The sequence below is a fragment of the Wyeomyia smithii genome, chromosome 1 (assembly GCF_029784165.1).
Source record: "Wyeomyia smithii strain HCP4-BCI-WySm-NY-G18 chromosome 1, ASM2978416v1, whole genome shotgun sequence".
In the NCBI taxonomy this organism is placed as follows: domain Eukaryota; kingdom Metazoa; phylum Arthropoda; class Insecta; order Diptera; family Culicidae; genus Wyeomyia; species Wyeomyia smithii.
This window is the reverse complement of record NC_073694.1, coordinates 96,302,203-96,328,070: the sequence shown is the minus strand read 5'-3', so window position 1 is coordinate 96,328,070 and position 25,868 is coordinate 96,302,203. Positions and strand designations below refer to the sequence as shown.

Sequence of the window (25,868 nt, the reverse complement as noted above, 5' to 3'; positions counted from 1 at the left end):
GAACAATCTTTCTCTGGATATATTCACAACGCTTCTTTTAAATCGCTTGTGAATATTTATTACGCGCGAACGTGTACTCAATCCAATGATTCTGATTGTTTGATCTACAAAACTTTTTGAACAGTTTATCTCTCTTGCGCTTTAGGCGCAAAAGATCCAAACTATACCAGCTGTTCGAGTTTTTCAGCGAAACAAATTTATGTTCAACTAATTGATTCGTACACGTCTTCAAAATGTTAGTAAGAACAGCTGCAGATTCATCTAAACTACCGGTCGCGATTGGAAAACCCAAGCTTTTCTCAACAAGGTCAGCCTGTTTCGAATATTTTCTCCAGCATTCAATTTTATTGAATCATTATTATTATTCAAGTTTTCTAGAACATTAATTACTAATGTCTCATGATCGGTTATTTTCATATCAGAATTCGTAACTGAACGAATCGAATCAAAATTGCAATAAACATGGTCAATCAAAGTTCTACTCCGCTGGGAAATACGCGTATATTCATCTACACTTTGTTTCAAATTGAAAGACTCAACTAAACGCTTCAAATGATTCGAATTTGCATCATCTCGCCAGTTAATATTAAAATCGCATGTCACTATATTTATTTTACTCAAATCAAGAAATTCATCAAGCCAGTTTTCCAATATTTCAAGAAAACGGCGTTCACTAGCATTAGGAGAATGATACAAAACACCATAATTGCCCACCTTCATGCCACCAACTACTGTAATGCCCAAGAACCAGTTACCATCCTTAGCTTCGTTGTGACAAAGCTGGAATTGAACTGATTCTCTGACATAAATAGCAACACCGCCAGTTTGCCTAGAATGTGATAAACAAGCAGCAACATTGTATCCCGGAATACTATATTGTTCAAATGCTTCATCATCGACAATGTGAGTCTCTGATAAAAACACCAAAAGTGGACGTTTATCTTCAACAATCTGACGTAATGCAACGTAGTTTGTTGTCAACCCCGCAATATTAAAATACAAAAAATCAAACTTATTCACATTCTCGTTGGAACTTGTTTGCTATTTATTGAAACGCAAGCTGCTTTTCTTTTGCTCGAATAGTCTTTTATAAATTAAACACTCTGAACTAAAAGCGGCATGGTTGACGTCCAAATTCATGTTACGCTCTTTATTCGTTTTTACACAATTGACGCATTTCAATACAGTAGATGTACACTCAAATGTCTTATGGTTTTGGCTACACCTAGAGCATGCATCACAATTTTTGCAATTCACGCTCTTGTGTCCAAATTCGCCACATTTGAAGCATCTTAGCACATTTATCGCGGGCAATACTAAGCACCGATCAAACTTTACATTTACTTGCTTAGCAGATAACAAACTATTATACGTTTCTAAATCAACTTCAATTACCGCGCTATACTTGTTATAGGTGAAGCGTGGATTTTCGTACATAACTACTACTTTTACCTCATTGATTGTGATGCAATCATTTTGACTCTTTAAATAGTCAATGAAAACATCAGGAGAAAGATTCTCACTCATGCCCACTACTTTCAATCTAGGCACCGACGTGGGAACAACAGCACTGTATTTTTCACCCAGATTGCTTTGAATGCCATTTTTCACTAAATCAATATTTTCGACAATAATGGAACCATCTTTACCGTTCCTGAAATTACTAACTTTGTGTGTTTTAGGATCTAAGTTAGTTTTCAAAAACTTCCGAGTTTCCTCGCAAGGTTGTTTGGACTCTTTCGGTTTAATCACAATAACCGGACGAGTCTTAGGTTTAACCGGTTTAAATCCGATATTAGTATTACTTTTGTTACTTGAGTTAGATTTATTGTTTTTACCGCGACTTTTAACAACTTGCGCAAAAGTTGCACCGTCGTCAAAAACATCGTCATTATTTTCGTATTCGATTCTACGCTTTTTGCCGATTTGGTCCGATTCAGAAGGAATCGTCCCAATCCGCGCGCGAGCATTATTAATAGCAGCTATATTCTGATTCGTATTTAATTGCAAAACCGAATGATTCAATTTTTCAAATTTCTCACATAATAATTTTTCAAGAGACTCCTTTACATTTGATCTCAACTGTTCCATACCGATATTTATCGCGCTGTTTATCTGGGTCGCAATTTGATCCCGCATTTGAATGACCGAGTCAGAGAGAGAAGATAATTTCTGCATCTCTTCTTCGATACGCTTCATGTCCGGAGTCAAATGTTGCCCACCACAACACTGGTTTGATAAACACTCATCACACTTGAAGCAAAGATTATCGTTGTCTGTAATCATCTTTGCCGTCGCCTTGGTGAGCCCGGTGCACTTGTAGTGAAACAAACGTGCACAGTTAAAGCCCACACATTTCAACGGCAAATCTGATAATACAATTGCCGAACTACAGCCGGAGCAAATCATGACACAATACAGGTTAAACGCGGGACGCTACACCAACAAGCATGCAGAGAAGAGAGACAGAGGCAAGGAAAAAAACGATCGCCACCACCGCTGCTGTGAAAGCGCCGGGGGGGATTTTATTTTATCAAACTTTAACGCGAACTTGCTGCTTGAAGCAACTGTTCTTGTACTTAGCCTTGTGTAGATTCACTACCGAAACACGTTAGAATATATCTATCGTGAATCACTTCACTATTTCACACGCAAATTAACAATTTTATATCACCACACAATAACACGACTACTGTGTTCGCCATCAAAAAGCGATGCAGACTTATCGACTTGGATACACTGCAAATCTGTCGGGACATATTCAGGGCAATATTCGTCTCCGACGTGCTGACCTCACGAATAGATTGTCCGGCAAATCTCGAGCAACTCAATACTTACGTTAGACCACGCATGTTGCGAAATAGCCTCTTCCTTCACGTTCAGAATAGGCGAACGAACTACAGTAGCTTCAGCACGATAACCGGTCTCCAGCGCCATTTCAATCGTTTCGCTACAAGCTTCGATTTCGACACCAGCCGCGAGATACTGAAGACCCGCTTTTTGACTTTAGCACGTAATTTTTAGCATAGTACAATCATTTGGGCCACAAGGCCTGTTGATGTAATTTTTACAAATAAACAAATAAACTTGCGTGAACATTTGTACGCCTCTGGAGTTGGGCAGAGATGGACGCGCGTCGCCCATATGATCGAATCACTTATCAAGGTGAATCCTGATCCAACGTTTACCCTTCCCTACTAACAAAGAATATCTCTTTCCTGCGATTTATTTGTGGAAATGGCTTGCAAAGACTATTTCAATTTCCATTTCAAGTTTTTTAAATAAGTAACATTGTGTTTTTTAGGTGATCTGGGTCCCGTGTACGGGTTTCAATGGCGTCACTTTGGAGCGAAATATAAATCTTGTCATGACGACTATTCTGGACAAGGTGTGGACCAGTTAGCAGATGTTATAAGGCGCATACAAACAAACCCGAGCGATCGTAGAATCATTATTAGTGCATGGAACCCAATCGATATACCTCAAATGGCGTTGCCGCCTTGTCATTGCTTGGCTCAATTTTATGTTGCAGATGGTGAGCTTTCTTGTCAATTATATCAACGATCTGCAGATGTTGGGCTCGGTGTACCGTTTAATATCGCAAGCTACGCGTTACTAACGCACATGATCGCTCATATTACAGGATTACTGGTACGTACAAACCCAACCAAAAACAATATAATAAATTTGTGACTGAGCTGGTTCATACTTTCATCTCAAAAGATAATTAGACCCAGAAAGTGTTTTTTCGGAATTTTTTCTTTAGAAATTCAGATCTCATTGTTTTAAGCATTTCTAAGACATGTGGCAGAATAAAACACTTTCGATTTTTGCTCTTCTTTATCCGTCGAAAAAGTGAAGTTTGGTTGAGCTGAAATTTTGAATGGGGTGGGGCTTTTGTAGATTAAACTTTTCTTCCCGCTCAACGATATTCGAAGGTCAGTTTTTCCCATACATCCCATTGGTGCCATAATGTTCATGTATGAATGCGTGATTATGTATGTACTAGTTGAACGTTCCCGTAGATACTCAGGGTCAATCTTTTCAAACGTACAACTCACTCCACAAATATGATGTTTCTTTTTACATCTTATACTTCCATCATCACTTAAAATAAAACATCAATATTCTAAAAAACAAAGCGAAAATACTCATATTAGATTGTATTTTGCTATTATGGGCTGTTTCACAGAAAAACTGGAAAAACTGGTTCTAAAAATACTAATGTTAGATGATATTTGACCACCCTGGGCCAGAAATCGGAAGTTTTTATCACGGATTTGAAAATGGCGGTTGGAGTTGATTGCCGGTCTTTGATTTGATACAAGTTTTCTGTTCTACACTTTTGCAAGTATAGAGAGTTATCTCTTATCTAGTTCAACTAAACAGTACACTAAGGTCGCTTTTTACGCGGATTCCGGTACAACACTTTCACATGTTCATGGCAGTTGGGTAGTCTTTGCATTAGAAAAACGAACGTCTATTCACGTTTACGCCCCGGACGGGATTGGGCGCAAATAAGGAATAAGGAATATTTCTGGGGGGGGGGGTTTTTTTTCATACATTTCATTTAAAAAAGGGAAAAAAGAGTTAAATTGCGTGTTTGGACACGATTCTAGTCTCCCACCCTAACGATAAGTTCAAGTTCAGTCCCTACACTCACGCTCTAATTTCCAGAATCCGATCAGATACACATTTTCCCTGATATCAGGCGATTCGTGCTATCGAGGCCATATGACCATCCGTATTAACTAATATCCCATACAATTGGGCTGTCATCGGATATCACCTCGGCTACATGATATCGCGGATATCATGTTCGAAAACGTCGAAAATCAATGTTGCAGCAGTTGGCAACACGGTCAACAGGCATTTGACGCAATACTACAAATTTCGCAGTTAGCGTTGCATGCGAAAAAGAAGGAAGGAAATATTTTTGTTTTTGTCATCTCGCACATTTTGACAGCCGCTTCAAAATTGTTCGAAATAATTGTGAGTAAAACTATTCTCGATGTCACGAAAAACTACATTTCTATTGACCAACACGGCTTTATACCTGGGCGGTCGGTTACAACAAACTTAATGAAATTTACCTCCGAGTGTATAACGAGCATGGAGAATAAAGTGCAGGTAGATACGATTTATACTGACTTGAAGGCAGCATTCGATAAAATCGACCATCAAATATTGTTACACAAATCGTCTCGGCTTGGGATTTCTACTCAACTGGTGACCTGGTTAGAATCCTATCTAACTGATCGTGAACTTCGAGTGATGATTGATGGTTGTGTATCACGGCCTTTTTCAAATAAGTCTGGTGTCCCACAAGGCAGCAATCTCGGACCGCTTTTATTTATTCTGTATTTCAATGACGCTGCTTTGATACTGGATAAACGTTGTCTGAAACTAGTGTATGCTGACGACTTAAAGTTGTATGCTATAGTACAAACGCAGGAGGATTGTTGGCGTTTACAAACCTGTTTAAATCTGTTCGTTGACTGGTGCCACAGAAACAAACTGATTATTAGTGTTGAAAAATGCCAGGTTATCTCATTTCATCGTAAATAACAACAAACCGTGTTCGATTACCATATTGACGGCAAATTACTTACTAGAGTTAGTAAGGTGACTGATTTGGGAATTTTATTGGACTCAAATACAAATACAACCATTCTGGACTGATATCGAAAGCTACACGACAATTGGGTTTTGTATCCAAGGTTGCTAAGGACTTTTCTGACCCACATTGTTGGAAGTCTTTGTACTGCGCACTTGTACGTCCAATTTTAGAATATGCAGTCATTATATGGCATCCTTACCAGATTACTTGGAGCCTTAGGATTGAACGGGTTCAAAAACGGTTTATTCGCTTGGCCCTAAAGAACTTACCCTGGCGTTACCCCGACAATTTACCTTCATATCATGATAGGTGCCGGCTACTTGGATTAGATACTCTCGAACGTCGAAGGAAGTTACAGCAATCTCTGTTTATCGCTAAACTCTTAAATGGGGAAATTGATGCCCCTGGACTACTCCAAATGGTGAATTTTCGTATCCCAAACAGATCTCTTCGAAACACGACGTTATTGCAACCAACTTATCACCGTACCTTGTTTGGAAATAATGAACCGTTCACAGCGTGTGTTCGTAGCTTTACTGATGTTGAAGAGCACTTTGAATTTGACGAACCAACCCGATATTTTGTAAATAGAGTTAGAAATGTGATTAGCTAGTTTATTTATTCATTAAGACTATTTATTGTCAGATGGATTATTCAAATACAAATACAAATGCAAATACAATGGCATATGAGAGTTAGCGTTGGTGCGAGCCAACTAGCTGACATCTCTATCCTAATTGCATTGCTCTTGTTGTCTTGTTTTTGCTTTGATCTGGGGTGACATTGCGCATTTCGTTTCGGGTAACTCGAACAAAACTATGATCGCTGGTGGGCGTTATGTTTCGTTTTATTTATATTTTTTCCGACTTTGCAAATGACAATGACAGCTCAACAACAACAATATCGCAAGCTAGCCTGGGGGGCTAATGCGGTCTCGATCAACTAGATTAATTAGTTGAGAGAACTCGTTATCGATATTGTTTTTGGCACATTTTGCATGTGTAGGATAAGTACAACGATACACCGTGCCCCAGTGCTGAGTCGAGAAAATTTCCAGCTCGAAAAGATCCTCGACCTGATCGGGAATCGAACCCGATATCACAACCGTGTGGGAGAGCTAGCCGACCGACATCGCTAACCACAGAACCACGGGGACCAAACACAGCTCCTTTTTAGTTTAAAGCAAAACTGGCAGTATGTGACGTACTCGAAAATAGTGAAAATCGTTCGAATTGAGCTGCGCAATGCCACCCTTGTTTTTTCTTCTCTTTTCAATTACAAAAGCAAATGTCAAACCACATCATCTTATAGCGAATTTCTTTATTCCACCAGCTCACCTCGTTTTGACCTGGAAGCGCACTAACTGCTGTCAAAACCCTTCTTTCTCGATTTTGACCCAGTTTTGACCTGGCGTGTTGCCCGAAGCGCATTGTAAAATTTGTCAGCTTCAACCCATCACTGCACGTGCTTAGTTCGTAAACAATCACCTGGCATCTCTTTTTTACTTGCGTCGTAAATCGCGATAACGTTTTTTTATTGCTCGCCAGATTTGCCCTGACGCAGTGGAATAAAGAAATTCGCTATTACTGTAGTGTGAATTAGAGATACTCAGAGGGAGAGATAAGTGATGAAGAAAATCGCTAATTTGGCAACTGGGTTTCACATGCCAGAGGTGCCAGATCTCTTCTCGAAGCGCTATGTTGACTAACTTTTTCATTCGACTCGTATAACTGATGGTGACGGTAGAAGTCTTGGGGAATAATAAAGTGTATCACAAAAACCTAAATTAATCCACCTAGTGGTCAGACCCAGCCTTTCTCATTCAAACTTATTATTTGTAAAAATAGATTTACATGAACGCTTCAATCCAATAAATGTATATTCACTCTTTAGGCTCTAAAAATTGATGTTGTAATCTATACATATAAAAATGCAGTCCGATCTGTCTGTCTATCTGTCTGTGTGTCTGATCCATATAGGTTCGAAAACTACCGAAACGATCGACGTGAAAATTTGTATGTAGGGGTTTTTGGTGCCGATAAAGGTTCCTATGATAGTTTGAGACCCCTCCCTCTTCTGGAAGGGAGGGGTCCCATACAAATGAAACATGATATTCTGCACAACTCAAGAACAAACCAAGCAAATGAAACCAAATTTGGCATGTGGATGTTTTAAGGGGTAACAAACATGTCATAATAGTTGGACGCCCATCACTTTACTGGAAGGGAGGGGTTTCATACAAATGAAACACAAATTTCTGCACATCTCGAAAACTAATCAACTAAATGGAACCAAAATTGGAAGGTGAATGTTTTTAGTGGTAAAAAATATATCCATAATGTTTTGACACCCCTCCTTCTTTTGGAAGGGAGGGGTGCCATACAAGTGGAACACAAATTTCTGACATCTCGAGAACTAACCAACTAAATGGAACCAAATTTGGCAGGCGAATGTTTTTAGAGGTAACAAATATGTGCATAATGGTTTCACACCCGTCCCTTTCCTATATGGGAGGGGTCCCATTTTGGTAAACTCTTTAACATTTGAATCGTATACTTATCCGGCGGAACGAGGGTTTTCTTTCATAGGCGGTGACGGAATTGACGAAAGTCAAAACCGTTCGCAATGATAACACCTCTTATGCTTAAAGCTATTCCGGTGAGACGAACTGGAGTAGACCAGTCGCTGCGGAATGCTCATTGATTAATTCTATCGCTTTATTGAAAATCATTCGCTTTTATAGGCAAATGCAATTGCCAAAATATTCAATTCTATGTTTACATGTGTGACCAGCTTGGGCCCCTACTGGAAAACAGCTGGAGAGACGAGCATTAAAATTGCAACGCTGCATTTTGCGTGCTGTATGAATCAGGCACCAAACGTTGCGGTACACTCGGCATGGCATGGTAGCGAGTGTGCTGTAACGCTTAGGCTTTCAGTGAGTAACGGAACTTACTTGCGTGGGTCAGTGGTTTGAATCGAAATTTGTTTGTTCATGGTTTACGGTGCCGTACAAAAGAGTTGGTATACGACACCATCCCTCTTTACGAGAGCAATTTTATGAAAAATGAAATTGCTCTAAAAAAAGTTTAGACGTCTGTCTCCAGTTGTTTTTCACAAATTTTGATAAGTTTTATAAGTGTGTATAATTTTGTTTTGTCGTTCATGAAATAACATATAAATTCTTCTTAATATGTACGTTTTTTGGTTCTATTGAATTTTTCTAATAATAATTTGATTGTGTTTGTCATACTTGAATCGAAAGATTTTGTTCATGTTTTGATTAGCCTGTTTTTGTGTACAATTACTGAGGTTTTTGTTCCTGTATGTTGAATTCTGCAATTGGGTTCCAAATTTTTTTTTACTATATATGGACCTTCGTGAAATGGCTCAAGTTTTCTTCTGTTTTCTATTTTTAAATAAACTGTGTCATTGATTTTTACATGGATTGGGTTATAATGTGCATTGGAATTTTCTGTTCTTTGTATTTTATGCTCGATTAATTTGGTTCTTGCTATTTCATTTGCTTTTTGCAGCTTAAATTTCAATTCCTTACTGTATTGATCGAAGTTGTATGCGGGGTCTATCCCTTGTTTGAATATATCCTGAGGTAACTTTATTTTATTTCCAAAAACGAGTTCGTGTGGTGAGTATCGGTGGTCTGAGTGTGGTGTCGAATTGTAATTAAATGATTAAAATTTCAACCATTCATCCCAGCCAGATTGATGTTCGTTGACAAAGGATCTCAGATATTCGTTCAAACATCTGTGATTTCTTTCCAATGAACCACTTGTCTGTAGATGATAAGTTGTGCTAAATTTTTGTCTGACTTTTAACATTTTGCATATTTGTTCCAAAATTTCATTGTTGTATTCTGTTCCTTGATCTGATCGTAAGATCGAAAATGTTCCGAACGTAAGTAAGAAATCGTCAACTAAGGCTTTGGCTATTCCGTTAGCTTCTTTTGTAGGTACAGGGATTAGTACGACATATTTAGTTAAGTCGCATTGGATGCTAACGGCATATCTATTGTTATTATTGCTTTTTGGTAGTGGTCCAATGGTGTCTATTGAAATAATTTCGAATAAGTGTGAAGGTGTGGTTGTTATTATTTCTTTTTCCTTAGTGTGTTTTATGACTTTGTTTCGTTTGCATAATTCGCAGGCCTTTACGAATTCTGCAATCGAACGTTTCATATTATTCCATGTGTATATTTCTCTTATTTTGAGGTACAGTCGGTGCTGACCGATGTGTCCTCCTGTAGGTGTATTATGAAAATCGTGTAAAATTTTCCGTTTCGTTTCTTGTTTTGTCACCTTTGTTGGTGGTTTATATAAAATAATTTGAATCGAGCACACTTGTGTGTTCGCAATAATTTTAAAGTTTTCAATTGATATATTTTTGAATATTTCGTCGTTCGTCGGCAGCGCTATTTTATTCTGGTTGTACCCTTTTGCAATTTGTTCTAACTCTAGAAGAGCAGAGCCGAGTGTCTGACTTCCATTCATATTTTGGAGCACTTGTGCTACTATTTTGTTATTTCGTTTCAATGTAAATATTATCTAATCTTGATTATTTTCGTTTCTAATTTAAATAATTTGTTTGTTTCCGACGGATTGTTAGTTATGTATGTTGAGAGGTGAGCAGTCTCTCTTGGTACATAAGTTTGTTCCGTATTATTTTCGTCAATCTTTCGGGTCATGGATCTTGTATTCACCTTGAAAATATTTGTTTGTTTTAGCTCATCTGAAGATATTACTATTCTCGACAAAGAGTCTGGTCCGACGTTTTCCTTTCCTGGTATATATTCTACCGTAAAATCGTATTCCTCCAAATCAAGCCTTATTCTAGTTAATTTGGAAGATGGATTTTTCATTCCGAACAGATTGACTAAAGGTCTGTGATCTGTTCGAACTGTAAATTTCCTTCCGTATAAATATGGCTTAAAGTAATTAATGGCCCAATATATAGCCGTTAATTCTTACAAAATTACCGGTTTATTTTTTTCTCCGGGTGTAAATGTTTTACTTGCGAATGCAATTGGTAAATTTCCATGTTCGGTATGTTGTGAGAGAACGGCGCCACAGCCTATGTCTGAAGCGTCTGTGACCAAAATAAATTCTTTCGTAAAATCGGGGTATTTTAATAACATGGGTGAAATAATGGCATTTTTCAAAGTGTTAAATGCTTGTTGACAGCCCTCTGTCCAAACAAAAGTTGCATTCTTTTTTAGAAGTTGGTTGAGCGGATGTGCTATTATAGCAAAATTCGGGACGAATTTTCTGTAGTAGTTGCATATTTTACTATCGCGCTAAATTTTGAATCATCAGGTAGCATACCATGATCTGTTATTTTGTGTCCAAGATAAGTTACCTGTGTACTGAAGAATGTGCACTTTTGTGCATTGAGTTTTAAATTATAAAATCTCAGTCGTTCAAAAACTTGTTGTAAGTTTGCAAGGTGATGATTGACTGAACATCCGATAACTACGATGTCGTCAATGTAAATGAAAGCTAGTTCCGGCGTTAAGCCTGCCATCGCAATAGTCATCATGCGTTGAAAACTATTTGGGCTTATATTTAATCCGAATGGTAATCTGGTAAATTGGTAATGACCATTCTTTGTGGAAAATGCTGTGAATTTCCTAGATTCATTGTCAAGGGGTATTTGATGGAACCCTGACATGAGATCTAATGTTGTAAAAAATTTTGCTCTACCGAGTTGATCCAGTATATCGTCAATTCTCGGTAGTGGGAATTTATCCGCTAAAATCTTTTTATTCAGCTGTCGAAAATCGACAACTAGACGCCATTTCTTGTCTTTGCCATTAGTTTTTTTCGGAACTAGTAAAATCGGAGAATTGTACGGTGATATGGAGGGTTCGATTATATTATAGTTCAACATATCAATAACTTGTTTATTTATCTCGTCATGCTGTGCATGGATTGTTTTATAATTAGGAATATATACAGGAATATTGTCATTAAGAGTAATATTCTGTGAGTAAAAGTTGTTCTGTGTAATTCTTCTTCTGGTAAGCAAAAAATATCTTCGTATTGATTAATTAAATTTTCAAATTTTTCCTTAGCATATTGTGGAATTTTTTCCATATTAATATTATTTAAAATTCGCTCATGCCTATCTGCATGTTTATTTCTATTAACATTAAGTATAAAATAATCAGTTAAACGACTTAGCGTAGGTTTAAGCTGAGAGTAGGCTATGTAAAATGGTTCGTTGTTTGTATTTACAAATTTTACATAGGGTTTTGTTGCTGAAATGATAGTATTTCCGCAGAAAACTCCTGGGCTTATTTCTTCAGAGTGAATTACCATATCTTCTGATATGTTTAAATATGGTATTCTTCTGACGACTTCGCTCCGGCTTGGTAGCATAAAGCCTTCGTTAAGCTTGTCTTCTATAGGAATAGATATTTGCACATTTTCTATATTAAAGTTAAGTAACCAATATTCGTAATCTATCACGCATTTATATTTTATCAAGAAATCTCGACCTAAAATACCATCAGCTTTGATTGGTATATTAGGGGTTACTAAATGAAAATTATGATTTATATTCATAGCATTGTTAAAGTAGATTGTTGTGTTTGTTTAGGGATAAGTTTCTATACTACCATCGGTTATTCCGTTTAAGAAAATTTTGTAATTTGTATATACACGTTGATCAGGGCGAATATTGTGTGCTTTAAACAATGAAATATCCGCACCTGTATCGATTATTAAATTTCAGATTTCATTCCCAGTCATGTGCACTTTGACCTGAATGAAATTTGAAGCATTTAAATTGATGTTTAGGATGGGTAAGCCTGCCGGTAACAATTGTCCAAAATGTCGACGTCTCTGATCAGTTGTTACTGGTGGACTAAAAAATGATTTTGAGTTTGCATATTGTTGGTTACTTGTTGGTTAATTTCCTGAGTATAATCTGGATTTTACTGATAGTGTGGTGAATTATTGGGTATTTGGTAATGTGGAGGAATGTCCTGCTGGTTTGCAAGGTACATTCTTGCTGAGTTGTAATTCTGGTTGGAATTCCTATTGAAATTTTGATTGGAATTTCGATATTGGTTGGTAGGTGTAAAATTTCTGTTAGAATTTCTGTTGTTGTTGTATGTCGGGTGTTGATTGTAGTGGTTATTATGGTTTCTATAGTTGTTAGTTGGATATCGTGGTTGATATCTATTGTTTCTTAGATTGTTATTAAATTGGTTTCTTTGATTACTATTCCTTTGTGGTGTTCTGTTTGTGGGGTAATTTTGGTATCTATTGTTGTCACGTATGGTGTTTAGTACCACTGCGTTTGATTGTTTAATTGTTGGTTTCTCATTTTCCACCATAGTATTAATGGCTTCTTGGAGATTTGTAAATTTTCCCACTTTTAACATTATTTTTGTTTCAGTATTAGACGAGTTGGCTACCATTGTTTCAATAGCAGCTTTTTTGGACCATTTCCTTGCTACTTCGCTGGGGATTTGCTCCCTAATATATGTGTCTGTTAATTTTTCCGCAAGTAGGTTTACTTGTTTCGTAAAGTTCTGGATATCATCTGGTGATTTTAATTTTAGGTTGTTCAGAGTGCTTTTCGCTGAATCCGATGAACTTTTATCGCTGCAATTATTTTGTAATTTGGTGATTATCTCGTCGTAACTGGCTGGGGTGTTGGAAAAAAGGTTTCTAGCTTTCCCACTCAGTTTTGTCAGAATGATCTGTATCGCAGCGATCTTATTGGCTCCTGGTACGATTGTTTTGGCTAGGTTAATTGCGTCAATGAAAGATTTTACACCGTTGGTGTTTCCGTCATAGGCGGGAATTAGCGTTGCTAATTCAGAAGCAGTTTTTATATCCAGCGCCATGTTCCCTTTGTTATGGATTTTTAAACTCCAAATGATGATTTTACTTAATATTTTAAGACTGAATTTTCTTTTGGCTAACTTAATGTCACTGTTTGATCTCGACAAGTTAGCGTCAATAATGGGTTAAAGGAAATCGTTAGACTTGGTTTGTAATTCTGGTTCGCTGTCGTATCCTCTATTAGTGTTGACTATTGTGTTATTTAAAATTCTGATGCACCCTGAAAAAATTATTTTTATCGCCCTATATGATTCTACCTCTATATTCCATTCAGACGGACTGAGTCTAAATTGAAAAGTTTTTAAAATTTTTTTGTACCGAGAGAAATTTTCCTCTAATTGCTGTTTCTTGAGCAGAATATTTTCAAGCGTTCTGCTTCTGTGTTTGTTTTTCTTAAGGTTAGAGTATTCTTTTTCGATATTGTGTTCAATAGTTCTTAGTTCTTCCAGGAAATTGGTCGAACATGTTTGTGTTTGATGCTTAAAAAAAATTTTTACTCACGACATTATAATGTATTGTTTCTCGGTCATTGTTATTTATTTGGTTGCTACTGTAGATGATGATGTTACTGCTGCTGCTGTTTGATGACGCTGTTTCTGCTATTGCTGTCTGCTGCTTGTTGATGACGTTGCTTCTGCTGTTGCTGTCTGCCGTTGATGGTACCGTATTCTTCTTGCTGGGTTTCTTTTGGCGCTTTTTAGCCGTCTGGCAAGTTCCTGTATGCGGTTTATGTCGAGCACTTGTCGAATTCCCCACTGTTGCTGTGTTGATTGGCTTGCTCGTTGATGATGTTGTGGTTGCTGTTGTGGAGATAGCTTTTGATCGACTTGTAGAGGCTGCTGGTGCTGTCGATTGTTCTGTTGCAAATGCTGTCGCATTGTTGCTGATGTTAGTTTTTTTTTACACTTTTTATCTCTTCAGTGGGCGAGATAGATGCCCTTTAATGTTCTTAAGCACTGCACTTTACTTGGATAGTTTTTGGGAACTCGCATTTTTCTTCTTTTGGTAAGGAGCAACTTTGAAAATAGTTTATACTTTGTTCTCTATGCGCGTACTTTTCGCGCACATTTTTAGTTCATTATTTCGCGATCACCTCGTTAAGCACAGCGACAGATCTAGCTGCTTTCAAAGCGTTTTTACGTTCGCGTTTTTTGAATGCTTTATACAGTATGATTATTAACTGCATAGCAACCATTATTAGTACTACCCATAACAACAGGTTGGTTTCTTCATGATAGGCGGTGTGCTGTTCCTGGTTGTTTAATATTAGCACTTGGGGATCACCAGTAATTTTTTCCGTTTTACTTTGTGATTTACCCATTTTCGTGGCGCTGTTACAATGCTTTCATGCGAGTATTATTATTTTTTGTTTGTTTGTTTGCACAATTTTCACGTGTTCTTGAGCACTGTACATAGTGAAACTGTTCTAACGCCGTCTGCACTTAGCTCACTTAGGCGGTTTTTTACTGTTTAATTTAGTCAATCAAGTTTGGTTCTATATAACGACATTCACTAATGTTGAATTCGTTTCCGCGTTCTGCTGCACTACACTTGGTTTTTTTTTTCATTTTAGTTCATCAGCACATTTCAGTTTACTGTTGAAAGCTTTAGTAACTAATACCACTCTAATTTGTCTTCTCTTGATCGGGGAAAGATCGCGTTCACTGTCTTCACTATCGCGAACTTCTGCAATCCGATGATTGCAAGTTGTTTCTTACGGTCGCCATTTGGTAAACTCTTTAACATTTGAATCGTATACTTATCCGGCGGAATGAGGGTTTTCTTTCAAAGGCGGTGACGGAGTTGACGAAAGTCAAAACCGTTCGCAATGATAACACCTCTTATGCTTAAAGCTATTCCGGTGAGACGAACTGGAGTAGACCAGTCGCTGCGGAATGCTCATTGATTAATTCTATCGCTTTATTGAAAATCATTCGCTTTTATAGGCAAATGCAATTGCCAAAATATTTAATTCTATGTTTACATGTGTGGCCAGCTTGGGCCCCAACTGGAAAACAGCTGGAGAGACGAGCATTAAAATTGCAACGCTGCATTTTGCGTGCTGTATGAATCAGGCACCAAACGTTGCGGTACACTCGGCATGGCATGGTAGCGAGTGTGCTGTAACGCTTAGGCTTTCAGTGAGTAACGGAACTTACTTGCGTGGGTCAGCACATGTTTCTGCACAAATTTCTGTACATCTCGCGAACTGATCAACTAAATGGAGCCATATTTGGTAGGTGAATGTTTTCAGTTGTAGCAAATATGTTCCATAATCGACCTCAGGCAACTTTTTGGATTGTAAGATGGAAACATCCGGCTTCTGGAAAACAGCCAAAAATGGCCGGTTTCCACCCAATATAATAATATCCGGATCTAGAATGATACACAGGAGCTAAAATCGACCACAGATACCATTTTGAATTCTAAGATGGCGACTTCCGGTTTCTGAAATCAGCTGAAAATGACCAAATACCACCCTTTTATAAATATAACCTTATATATTAATTTAAAGATGTAAAACTGTGCCGAAACCGAACCGAGACTATTAACGAGCGAATATAATTAAATCGTGATAAGACGTATCAGCCAGGAGCAGCAGATGTCGAGCAGCTATGAAACGTCAGTTTTGATGGTAACCAGATATAAGAGACCTGCTCTTGGTTTATTTCAACCTTTTATGGTGGTATGCCTGTTACCACCGTTACGCATTTTGACATATGATACACTGAACGAGAAGTGTTGGATGCAACAACTCTTCCCCCTTCGATAAGATTTTCAAATTTATATTACTGACAATAATCAATAACTTTCATAGTTATTATTTTTCAACTTATACTTATTAATTATTAGATTCTGATGACTGACAGTAATCAATCGAATTTAATTTTTACAATAAACTTGTTTGAGAACGAATGTATTATTTATAATAAATAAAATCATCACTCAATTTGTTCGATCTGCTTCTTTTAGATTTTCGCAGTTCCAATTCAGAAGAATCGCCTTCTTCCATTTTTTCCGCTTATTGCCTCGCCGTGTCTCGTTCGCAGGAAAACCGTGAAAGTCCTCCTCGGCTTCCATCCCTGCATCAAATTTGGTTTTGATTCGGTACCTTCGCAGAAAATACCACGTTAGGCCGAACAGCTCTTTTGTCCTTGTTAGAGATCCGCAGTTGACTTCGGTGGGCAAAAACCTCTACGTTTCCAACATAAACCTGGAATGTATTTAGAGAAAACTTTTTAGTGAAACTGGCTTTTAACCATCTAGCCTGATTGTGGGGATTGTGGTTTTTGTACCACACTTCCTCACTCTCAATTAGACTGTCCAAAGGGTCAGATAACACCTTCGGGGAACAATCAATATTCTTTGGTTTGTTCATATCATCGTGGTTTTTAAGTGTAGTATCATTATTAGTAGAGGGAACCATTAAATTATTTTTATATTGCTTCTTAGGAATAATTAAATCAATTAGTGTTTTAGGTACATATTTAAAAATTCTCTCAGAAGGAGAATGACCTTCTGTCGTCGCTCAAAAATTTCTATAGTTAATAAGGAATAAGTTTATTTGATCCTCCATATCCAATTCTTTGATTTCTTGTTCAAGCAAAATCTTTTTAGAACTTCTTTTGTAGTCCACACCAGTCTTTCCGCCTGGCCATTACTAGCAGGGTTATATGGTGGACTTTTTAAAACTTTAATACCTTGTTTTTCAAGAAAATTCATAAATGCAAAAGAATTGAAAGATGGACCACCGTCCGAAACTTAAACATCAGGTAACCCGAATCGTGCAAAAAACGTTACCAATTTCTTTATTACTTTGTTACTATATGTACCATTTTTCATCCTTTTAACTTCAACCCATTTAGAATAGCTATCTACAATCAATAGATAGATCTGATGGGCGAAATGAAAAAAATCTATATGAATCCTACTGAAAGGTTTAGAAGTAGGTATCCACTTAGAAGTGATTTTCGGTTTATTAACCGTTATGTACTCGGCAGGGTACCCGGGTACCTTTTCAGACTTTATTGCTTTAAAAACCAAGGATAACGTCAACTTAGACAGCTGAAACTTATGGAATGCTCCTAACTAGTGGAAATAAACCATTTTCCATCATTAGTCTGTTTCTACAAACAAGGGGGGTCGAAGGGGGGGGGGCTTCGAAATTTTTTACCACGTAAGTACTCGGCAGGGTACCCGGGTACCCACAAAATGAAATGCTTCTTGCCTATTCATCTCTTGACCAATTTTCGATCTTGGCCTATCAAAAGATTGGAAAATCTGTCTATTTTCAGAATCTGGGATCGACATGAACCTGTAACCACATCTGGTTCCTGTAAATCCGGATCTACGGGAGCATGTTCCGGTGAGACAAATTACTACAACTGTCAATAAAACCGAACAACATTGTTATCAAAATTCTTGAAATCACTCCAGGAATCGATCTACATCCATTTCGAGTCCAACTGGTGAGTTGTCCTCGAAATGGTCTTACCGGAGCTGATTCCCGTGAGGCCCTATATGGCCACCAACATGATTGGATAGAAACCCTAGCAATATGCATATGAGCAAGTTATTGGCAAAGAACTCGGATCAACAACTGCAGCTGATACATCTACCTCGGTCAAACGAGACTCAACTGGAAGAGTCCCATAAGCAGGCGTCTGCCACATTTGCAAAAATTTGGACAATAAACGCAGAAGGACAAGGAAAACGTGTACAGCATGCTGCAAGCCAATATGCAACGAGCACAGCAAGGACATTTGCAACGATTGCTAATTTTCCATCGCATGAGGAAGTAAAGCCGTTGGCGCCGGTCCGTTAATAAACGGGTCGTGAGTTAGGGTCCTGGGTGTGGAGTCGCCTCCCTGGGCGTCGGTGATTGGCCACAACGGTGGCGGAACTAGACCGACGGAAAATAAGCGAGAATAAAAAAAAAAAACGATTGCTAATTTTGTTATTTGTTATTTTTTTTATTCATATTACTAAATTTTTTTATATTTGTTATGTTTCAGACTTAAAACGACTTGTTATTCGTGCAAAAACTTGAAATAATAAACGATTTGCAATGGGCCAGTAAAACTTTAAATAAAAATATAAAGCCTTTATCATTACATTCTGAACTGAAAAAGCTTCGAATAAGTTTTTGAAATAGCCTTCTGGAGACAAATTGACAGAAAAACTCAAAAAAGATTCCTGGAGTGATTTCAGGGATTTTGATAAACATATTGCTAGGGTATCTATCCACTCATGTTGGTGGCCATTTAGGGCCCCATGGGAATCTGCTCCGGTACGACCATTTCGAGGACAACCCATCAGTTGGACTCTAAATAGATGTGAATCGATTCCTGGAGTGATTTCAAGAATTTTTATATGCATATTGCTAGGGTTTCTATCCACTCATGTTGGTGGTCATTTAGGGCCCCACGGGAATCTGCTCCAGAGTGGTCATTTCGAGGATAACTCGGAAAATGGACTCAGAATTTATAAAAGTCAACTACTGGAGTGATTTCATGGATTCCGATACCAATATTGTTTGGTTTTATTGCCAATTGTTAAAATTTGTCTCGCATCTTGAACCTGGCCCCGGAGATCCGGATTTGCAGGAACCATATGGGGACCAACGGCTCCTTAGGTCCCGTATACTAAAAATAGACAAATTTTACAATCTGTTGACGGGTCAAGATTGAAAATCGGTCAAGAATTAAAGAAGTAAGAAGCATTTCATTTCGGTGGGTACCCGGGTACCCTGCCGAGTACTTACGTGTGTTAAAATTGCCGAGTACATAACGGTTAACTACTGACATGCCATTACATGCATCACAATCAGCTACATTACGCTGAATGTCCGTATTAATTCCGAACCAATATACTGTTCGCCTAGCCAGTTGCTTCATCTTAAATATACCTGCGTGATTGGCATGTAAAAGTTTGAGTAGCTTGTTTTGTAGAACTTGAGGTATTAAAATTCTGTCTTGAAATAACAAGCAATCGTCTAAAATTTCTAAATCATGTTGATTTGAAAACACGTTTACAAAACGTTTGTCAACTTTGTTTGGCCAACCATTCCGCATGAATACAATATTTTTTTGCAGAAATTCATCATTCATTGTCTCATTAGCAACTGTGGCAAAATCTATTGGGAATTCTTTACCGAAATTAATACTTTGAATTATATCTTTGTCAAGTTCTTTAGGTACCATCTGGTTTAGGGGAAAACGCGAACAAAAATCAGCGTTGCCCATTTTACCAGATGGCCTGTAGTAAATATCAAAATCATAGATTGATAACTCTAAAATGTAGCGCTGTAGCCTTGTCACAAAAATAGAGTTTTTCCCTACTGTTTGTGTGTGTGGAACCTTTCTAGATCCCAATGTCTGGTAGTGATATAGTGAAAAAAGACAGTTGCAATTATATTTCAATTCTGCAACTATCTTAGTTTCGGGTTCTAGAACTTGTTAGCTCTACCGACCTTCCAAAGACCCTTTACAGAATGACTGAGTACTTGCAGTACATTCCGGAGTAATTTTCCAATCGGCAAGCCCCGCCTCAAAATAATATTAGAATCCTACAGATTTTATTATTATTTTCAGACTTTCAATTCGTTTGATACATTCATATCAAAAAAATTGACCCGTATTTAATAGCATGTTATATTTATTGACAAGAGGAGTGCCAAATAGTAAAATGCATAAATCATACCATATATACGTACCAAAATATAACCTATGTATGTACCAAAATATTACTTAAAATCTGATGACAAATTACCAAATTTGTAATAATTAATGTGTCAATCGGTTGCCTACGCAATTGCTACAATAAGAAAATTAAACTTAAATTAATAATGATAAATTAAAAAATATAAGCAAAAAAAGACATTTATTTGCAATGCATTTGCTCCATTTACGGTAGAAACAGCAGCACTGTCTGTCCACTCGGACCTGCACACAAGCTTCCATGCAAGCCTTAATGTGGAAACAAGCGACGCTCGTTCCAATTGTCACTTTCTATGCATAAATAATTTTGAAAGTAACAAAAATATCACTTTTAAACTCCCGCATGTTCACTATACTTATCTTTAGCCGCATCGTTTTAATGTTCACTTCCTCTATCACACGGGATTCGGTAGTTTCAATTGCACCACTAAAATTAGTTTTTTTTACGAGCCGATACAGGATTGACTCTAGCAGTGTTCATCAATCCTTTCATTCGTAATACCCTTCAAACACACTGGACTCTAAACGAAGGCTTCTCAACTATGACTACAACACGAATTACACCCTCCACGTATTATAAAACACGACAAAACGCGACAACTTCGGACGCAATAAACTAAGATAAACCCGCTGCAAACGACCGTGGCGCCAATCCCATATGCTAATTCAGCTATTTCATCGAATAATCTTCACGGCACTACGATACACTACGATACAGAGTTTTTCCCTACTTTACCGAAAATCCCTACAAGTGGTTTGTGATCCGTAAATATAAATACACAAAATTTTTGTCCATAAAGATATTTGTGAAATTTTTTTGTAGTACAAACCAAAGCTAAAGCCTCTAAATGTAAAATTGGGTAAGATTTTTGAGCACTATTTAGTGAAAAAGACGTGAAATAAATAGGCTTTTCTAAACCATCCACTACATGTGAAATTACTCCTCCAAGGCCGTATCCAGAAGCATCAGATACAACAACCAAAGGCTTTTGAGGGTCATAAACATTTCAAAAAATCCGTAGCCATTAAAGCATTTTTACTTTTTTCAAATGCCTGCATACAATCTTCATTCCATTCAAATTTAACGCCTTTTTTCAAAAGATTGTACAAGTGATACAATTTCGATGATAAATTAGGGATGAATTTGTTGTAAAAATTGATCAACCCTAAAAACGATTTTAACTCAGTTACATTGCTTGGTGCTTTGGCCCTCTGAATTGTGGAAATTTTATTTGGGCAAGAAGAAAGCCCTCTCTCGCTAATGATATGGTCGGCGTGCGACCAGACCGAACCAAGCGCCAACAACATTATTTCGAGTAATCGGCGATCAAAGTTTAACCACCCCGTATGTTTCCTGCAAGCTGCTGCAGAGAGTTTATGTTATAATACCATTATTAACTGTTCAAATGATTTATTTATTTTCATGAAAGATAGATTATCAGTCATCCACTGGCGTTAAAAACTCAAGTTTTAAAAAAGTGGCGCTTGGTTCGATCTGGTCGCACACCGACCATATGTCCAAGAAAGTTTATTTCTGTTACCAAAAAATTGCATTTATCAAAGTTTATTTTTATGTTGCCCTTTCCAATCTTTCTAAAACCATATTTAGTTTCTTGATGCAATCTGCTTTATCCACTCCAGCAATAAGAACATCATCTAATAGCGAATTTCTTTATTCCACCAGCTCACCTCGTTTTGACCTGAAAGCGCACTAACTGCTGTCAAAACACTTCTTGATTCGCTCGATTATGACCCAGTTTTGACCTGCCGTGCTGCCCGAGGCGCACTGTAAAATTTTTCAGCTTCTACCCACCACCGCACGTGCTAAGTTCGTTAACAATTATCTGGTATCTCTTTCTTACTTGCGTCTTAAATGGCGATCACGTTTTATTATTCCTCGGCAATTTTGCCAGCACACAGTGGAATAAAGAAATTCGCTATAAGTAACATGAGACATTTTCAATTCCCCATTCTGTGCCGAACACGCATCAGTATCGGACGTGTTTGGTGATCGCTCCGATAGAATATAAAACAAAAGACGTGTGAACAAGTGTTGGCACTGTTTGCCTGGTCGAGTGAAATAAATCCGGGTTCAAGGTCGCGCCTTTGTCGACTGTTTCGCATCGTGACTGCCAGCTGGTGCGTAAGCCGATTTGGCTGCTGGCTGAATTGTGCTACAGCAGTGGACGAGACACAAAAGAGGAAAAAGAAGAAGCCATCAGTTGACAGTTGAGTTGTATCGCTGTGTGGAGTGATCTCACACCTGGCTCGCTGCTGGTGGCTGTTTGGTGCTGCTGGCTGTAACGGCTGCAACCTCGAACGATCGGACAACCAACCTTACTGGAAGGGAGAAGTAAAAAGGTACGTGCTCTTGTCGACGCTAGTGCGCTAGACTTAGCGGGATGGATGTAGATCCCTCGCCTCCCGCGCCACCATCCCCGAACCCCTCTGACCCTGACCCTTCTGTTACCCCCTCCCCTGTTCATTCTTCAGTCCCCCCTCGCCCCAGGCTTTACCCAGACGGAGCCCAGGGCAGCTATACTGTCTATTTTCGGCCAAAGGCGGGACCGAAATCGAAACAGTTGAACCTTTTGCAGATTTCTAAAGACCTGACGAAGGAGTACAAGGGCGTGACCGAAATTTCCAAGGTCTGGCCTAACAAGCTCCGTGTCGTGGTCAGTAACTTGAAAGAGGCCAACGATATAGCTTGCTCTGAGCTCTTCACACGCGAGTATCGCGTTTACATACCCGCACGAGACGTGGAGATCGACGGTGTCATAACCGATTCGAGTCTGTCCGTCGAGTGTACACTGAAAAGTGCCAAAGGGTGCTTTAAGAACAAAACCTGTCCCGATGTAAAGGTGCTCGACTGCAAGCAATTGCGGTCAGCATCGATCATCGGTGGCAAAACAGTATACACTCCGTCAGACTCGTTTCGAGTTACGTTCGCCGGGTCAGCGCTACCAAGCCACGTCTCGATCCACCGGGTTCGTCTCCCTGTGCGATTATATGTGCCTCGCGTCATGAACTGCCTGAATTGTAAGCAGTTAGGCCACACCGCCGCCTACTGCTGCAATAAGGCACGTTGTGGCAAGTGTGGGGAGAATCATGCGGATGATTCCTGCAGTAAAAATGCTGAAAAATGCATTCACTGTGGGGAGAGTCAGCATGAGCTCTCGACATGTGCGGTGTACATGCAGCGCAGGGATAAAATAAAGAGGTCTCTCAAAGAGCGTTCGAAGCGTTCTTACGCTGAGATGCTGAAGAAGACCGTTACCACTTCTCCCATTACATCAAACCCTTTTGATCTGTTGTCCTCTGATGAAACCGATTCTGACGATTCACCAGCGGGAACATCTTACGCCAATCCTGGGGAGTCTAGAAAGTGGAAAAATATTTCCTCTGCTAAACTTCCCAGAAAAGGTCCTAAGATTTCTCAAAGTGAAATGAAAGTTACAAACAAACCAAACAGTGCTGCGGAAAAACCGAAGCAAACTTCTCCTGGGCTTGCAAATTTAAAGTCCCAGAAGGAGTTCCCAGCACTGCCAGGAACATCTAAAACTCCAGTTGTTCCTTTTGCACTCCCAGTTGATGAAACAAACTCTGGATTAGTGAAATTTTCTGACATTGTGGACTGGATTTTCGAAACTTTCAATGTACCCGATCCAATTAAAATTTTTCTTACAGCATTACTCCCAACAGTTAGATCATTTTTGAAGCAGTTGACTGCCCAATGGCCCCTCCTTGCAGCGATTGTATCCTTCGATGCCTAATTCAACTGCGTATATGAAGGATTCTATCTCTGTCTTACAGTGGAATTGTAGAAGTATTTTACCAAAAATTGATTCGTTTAAAATTTTGATAAATAAAAACAAATGCGATGCATTTTCCCTTTGTGAAACTTGGCTTACTTCAAATATTGATCTCAACTTCCATGATTTTAATATTATTCGCCTTGATCGAGAAACCCCATATGGAGGAGTACTTTTAGGGATTAAAAAGTGCTATTCTTTCTATCGTATTAACCTCCCCTCGATTCCAGGCATCGAAGTTGTCGCATGTCAAATGACAATACAAGGTAAAGATCTTTGTATTGCCTCAATATATATTCCTCCTAGAGCACAGGTTGGGCAACGGCTGCTCTTTGATTTAATAGAACTTCTTCCCTCGCTACGTTTGATTTTGGGAGACTTCAACTCTCATGGCGTGGTTTGGGGTTCCCCTTACAATGATAACCGCTCCTCTTTAATCTATAACCTTTGCGATGACTTCGACATGACTATTTTAAACAACGGCGAAATGACACGTATCCCGAAACCTCCAGCGCGCCCAAGTGCATTGGATCTATCCTTATGTTCGACGTCGCTACGGTTTGATTGCACATGGAAAGTAATCCTCGATCCTCACGGTAGCGACCATTTGCCTATTCTTTCAATTTCAATTAATAACGGGTCAACTCGCATGCGACCAGTTGACATTCCGTATGACCTCACACGGAATGTCGATTGGAAGTTATACGAGGAAATGATTTCAAAAGCGGTCGATTCGATTCAACATCATCCACCACTTGAAGAATACAACCTCCTCGCGGGCTTGATTCTCGACGCCGCGTTGCAAGCCCAAACGAAGAAATATCCCGGCGTAACGATTAAAGAACGGCCTCCCACTCCGTGGTGGGACCAAGAGTGCTCCGATGTCTACACGCAAAGATCCGACGCGTTTTTGGCCTACCAGAAGGGAGGTATACCTGGCGACTATTTACGGTATTCGGAGCTTGATACCAAGCTTGAAAGCTTGGCTAAAGCAAAGAAACGCGGATATTGGCGTCGGTTCGTGAACGAGACGTCGAGGGAGACATCGATGAGCACTCTTTGGAACACAGCCCGAAGAATGCGGAATCGCGTAACGGTCAACGAAAGCGAGGAGTCTTCAAGTAGGTGGATATTTGATTTTGCCAGAAAAGTATGTCCGGACTCTGTTCTTGAGCAAAATATTGTTCGCGATGCGTCTCCGGGCCACGACGCGATAGAATCACCTTTTACGATGGCAGAATTTTCAGTTGCCCTCCTGTCCTGTAACAATAACGCGCCTGGGTTAGATAGAATCAAATTCAACTTGTTGAAGAATCTACCCGGCAATGCCAAGAGGCGCTTGTTGAACTTGTTCAATAAGTTCCTGGAGCAAAACATTGTACCGCAGGATTGGAGGCAAGTGAAGGTGATCGCCATTCAAAAACCAGGGAAACCAGTTTCTGATCACAACTCTTATAGGCCGATTGCAATGCTATCCTGTATCCGGAAATTGATGGAAAAAATGATACTCCGTCGTTTAGACCATTGGGTCGAATCAAATGGCCTACTATCGGATACTCAATTTGGCTTCCGCCGTGCCAAAGGGACGAATGATTGTCTTGCGCTGCTTTCAACAGATATTCAGCTGGCGTATGCTCGCAAAGAACAAATGGCGTCTGCGTTCTTGGACATTAAGGGGGCTTTTGATTCCGTTTCTATTGACATTCTTTCGGGTAAATTTCACCGACAAGGATTTTCTCCAATTTTAAACAATTTATTGCACAATTTGTTGTCTGAAAAGCACATGCATTTTACGCACGGCGATTTGGCAACTTTTCGCATTAGCTACATGGGTCTTCCCCAGGGC

At 38.8% G+C, this 25,868-nt stretch overlaps 3 protein-coding genes across 7 annotated transcripts in view; 1 reads left to right on the top strand and 2 right to left on the bottom strand.

Moving 5' to 3' along the window:
- LOC129718672 (thymidylate synthase) overlaps positions 1–25,868 on the top strand; it is a 137,113-nt gene that overhangs the window by 105,535 nt on the left and 5,710 nt on the right. The window contains exon 2 of the mRNA XM_055669686.1: positions 3,305–3,651. Coding sequence (XP_055525661.1) covers positions 3,305–3,651 — 347 coding nt within the window. The remainder of the gene's footprint in view (positions 1–3,304; positions 3,652–25,868) is intronic.
- LOC129718670 (uncharacterized) lies at positions 134–2,552 on the bottom strand. The gene is made up of 2 exons (XM_055669679.1): positions 1,453–2,552; positions 134–431 (listed from the first exon to the last, which is right to left on the bottom strand). The coding sequence occupies exons 1-2, from the start codon at positions 2,407–2,409 to the stop codon at positions 414–416; spliced, it is 975 nt and encodes a 324-aa protein (XP_055525654.1). The 5' UTR covers positions 2,410–2,552; the 3' UTR covers positions 134–413.
- Positions 8,321–25,868, bottom strand: part of LOC129718671 (GATA zinc finger domain-containing protein 14-like) — a 33,177-nt gene continuing 15,629 nt past the window's right edge. For all 5 annotated transcript variants that reach the window (XM_055669682.1, XM_055669681.1, XM_055669684.1 and 2 more), the window contains one exon: positions 8,321–16,705. In XM_055669682.1, the coding sequence (XP_055525657.1) occupies positions 12,573–13,493 (921 nt within the window). In that variant the 5' untranslated portion in view covers positions 13,494–16,705 and the 3' untranslated portion in view covers positions 8,321–12,572. The remainder of the gene's footprint in view (positions 16,706–25,868) is intronic.

Excerpts from the sequence above, each read along its gene's own strand:
- LOC129718670 (XM_055669679.1), bottom strand. The coding sequence starts at position 2,409 with ATGATTTGCTCCGGCTGTAGTTCGGCAATTGTATTATCAGATTTGCCG.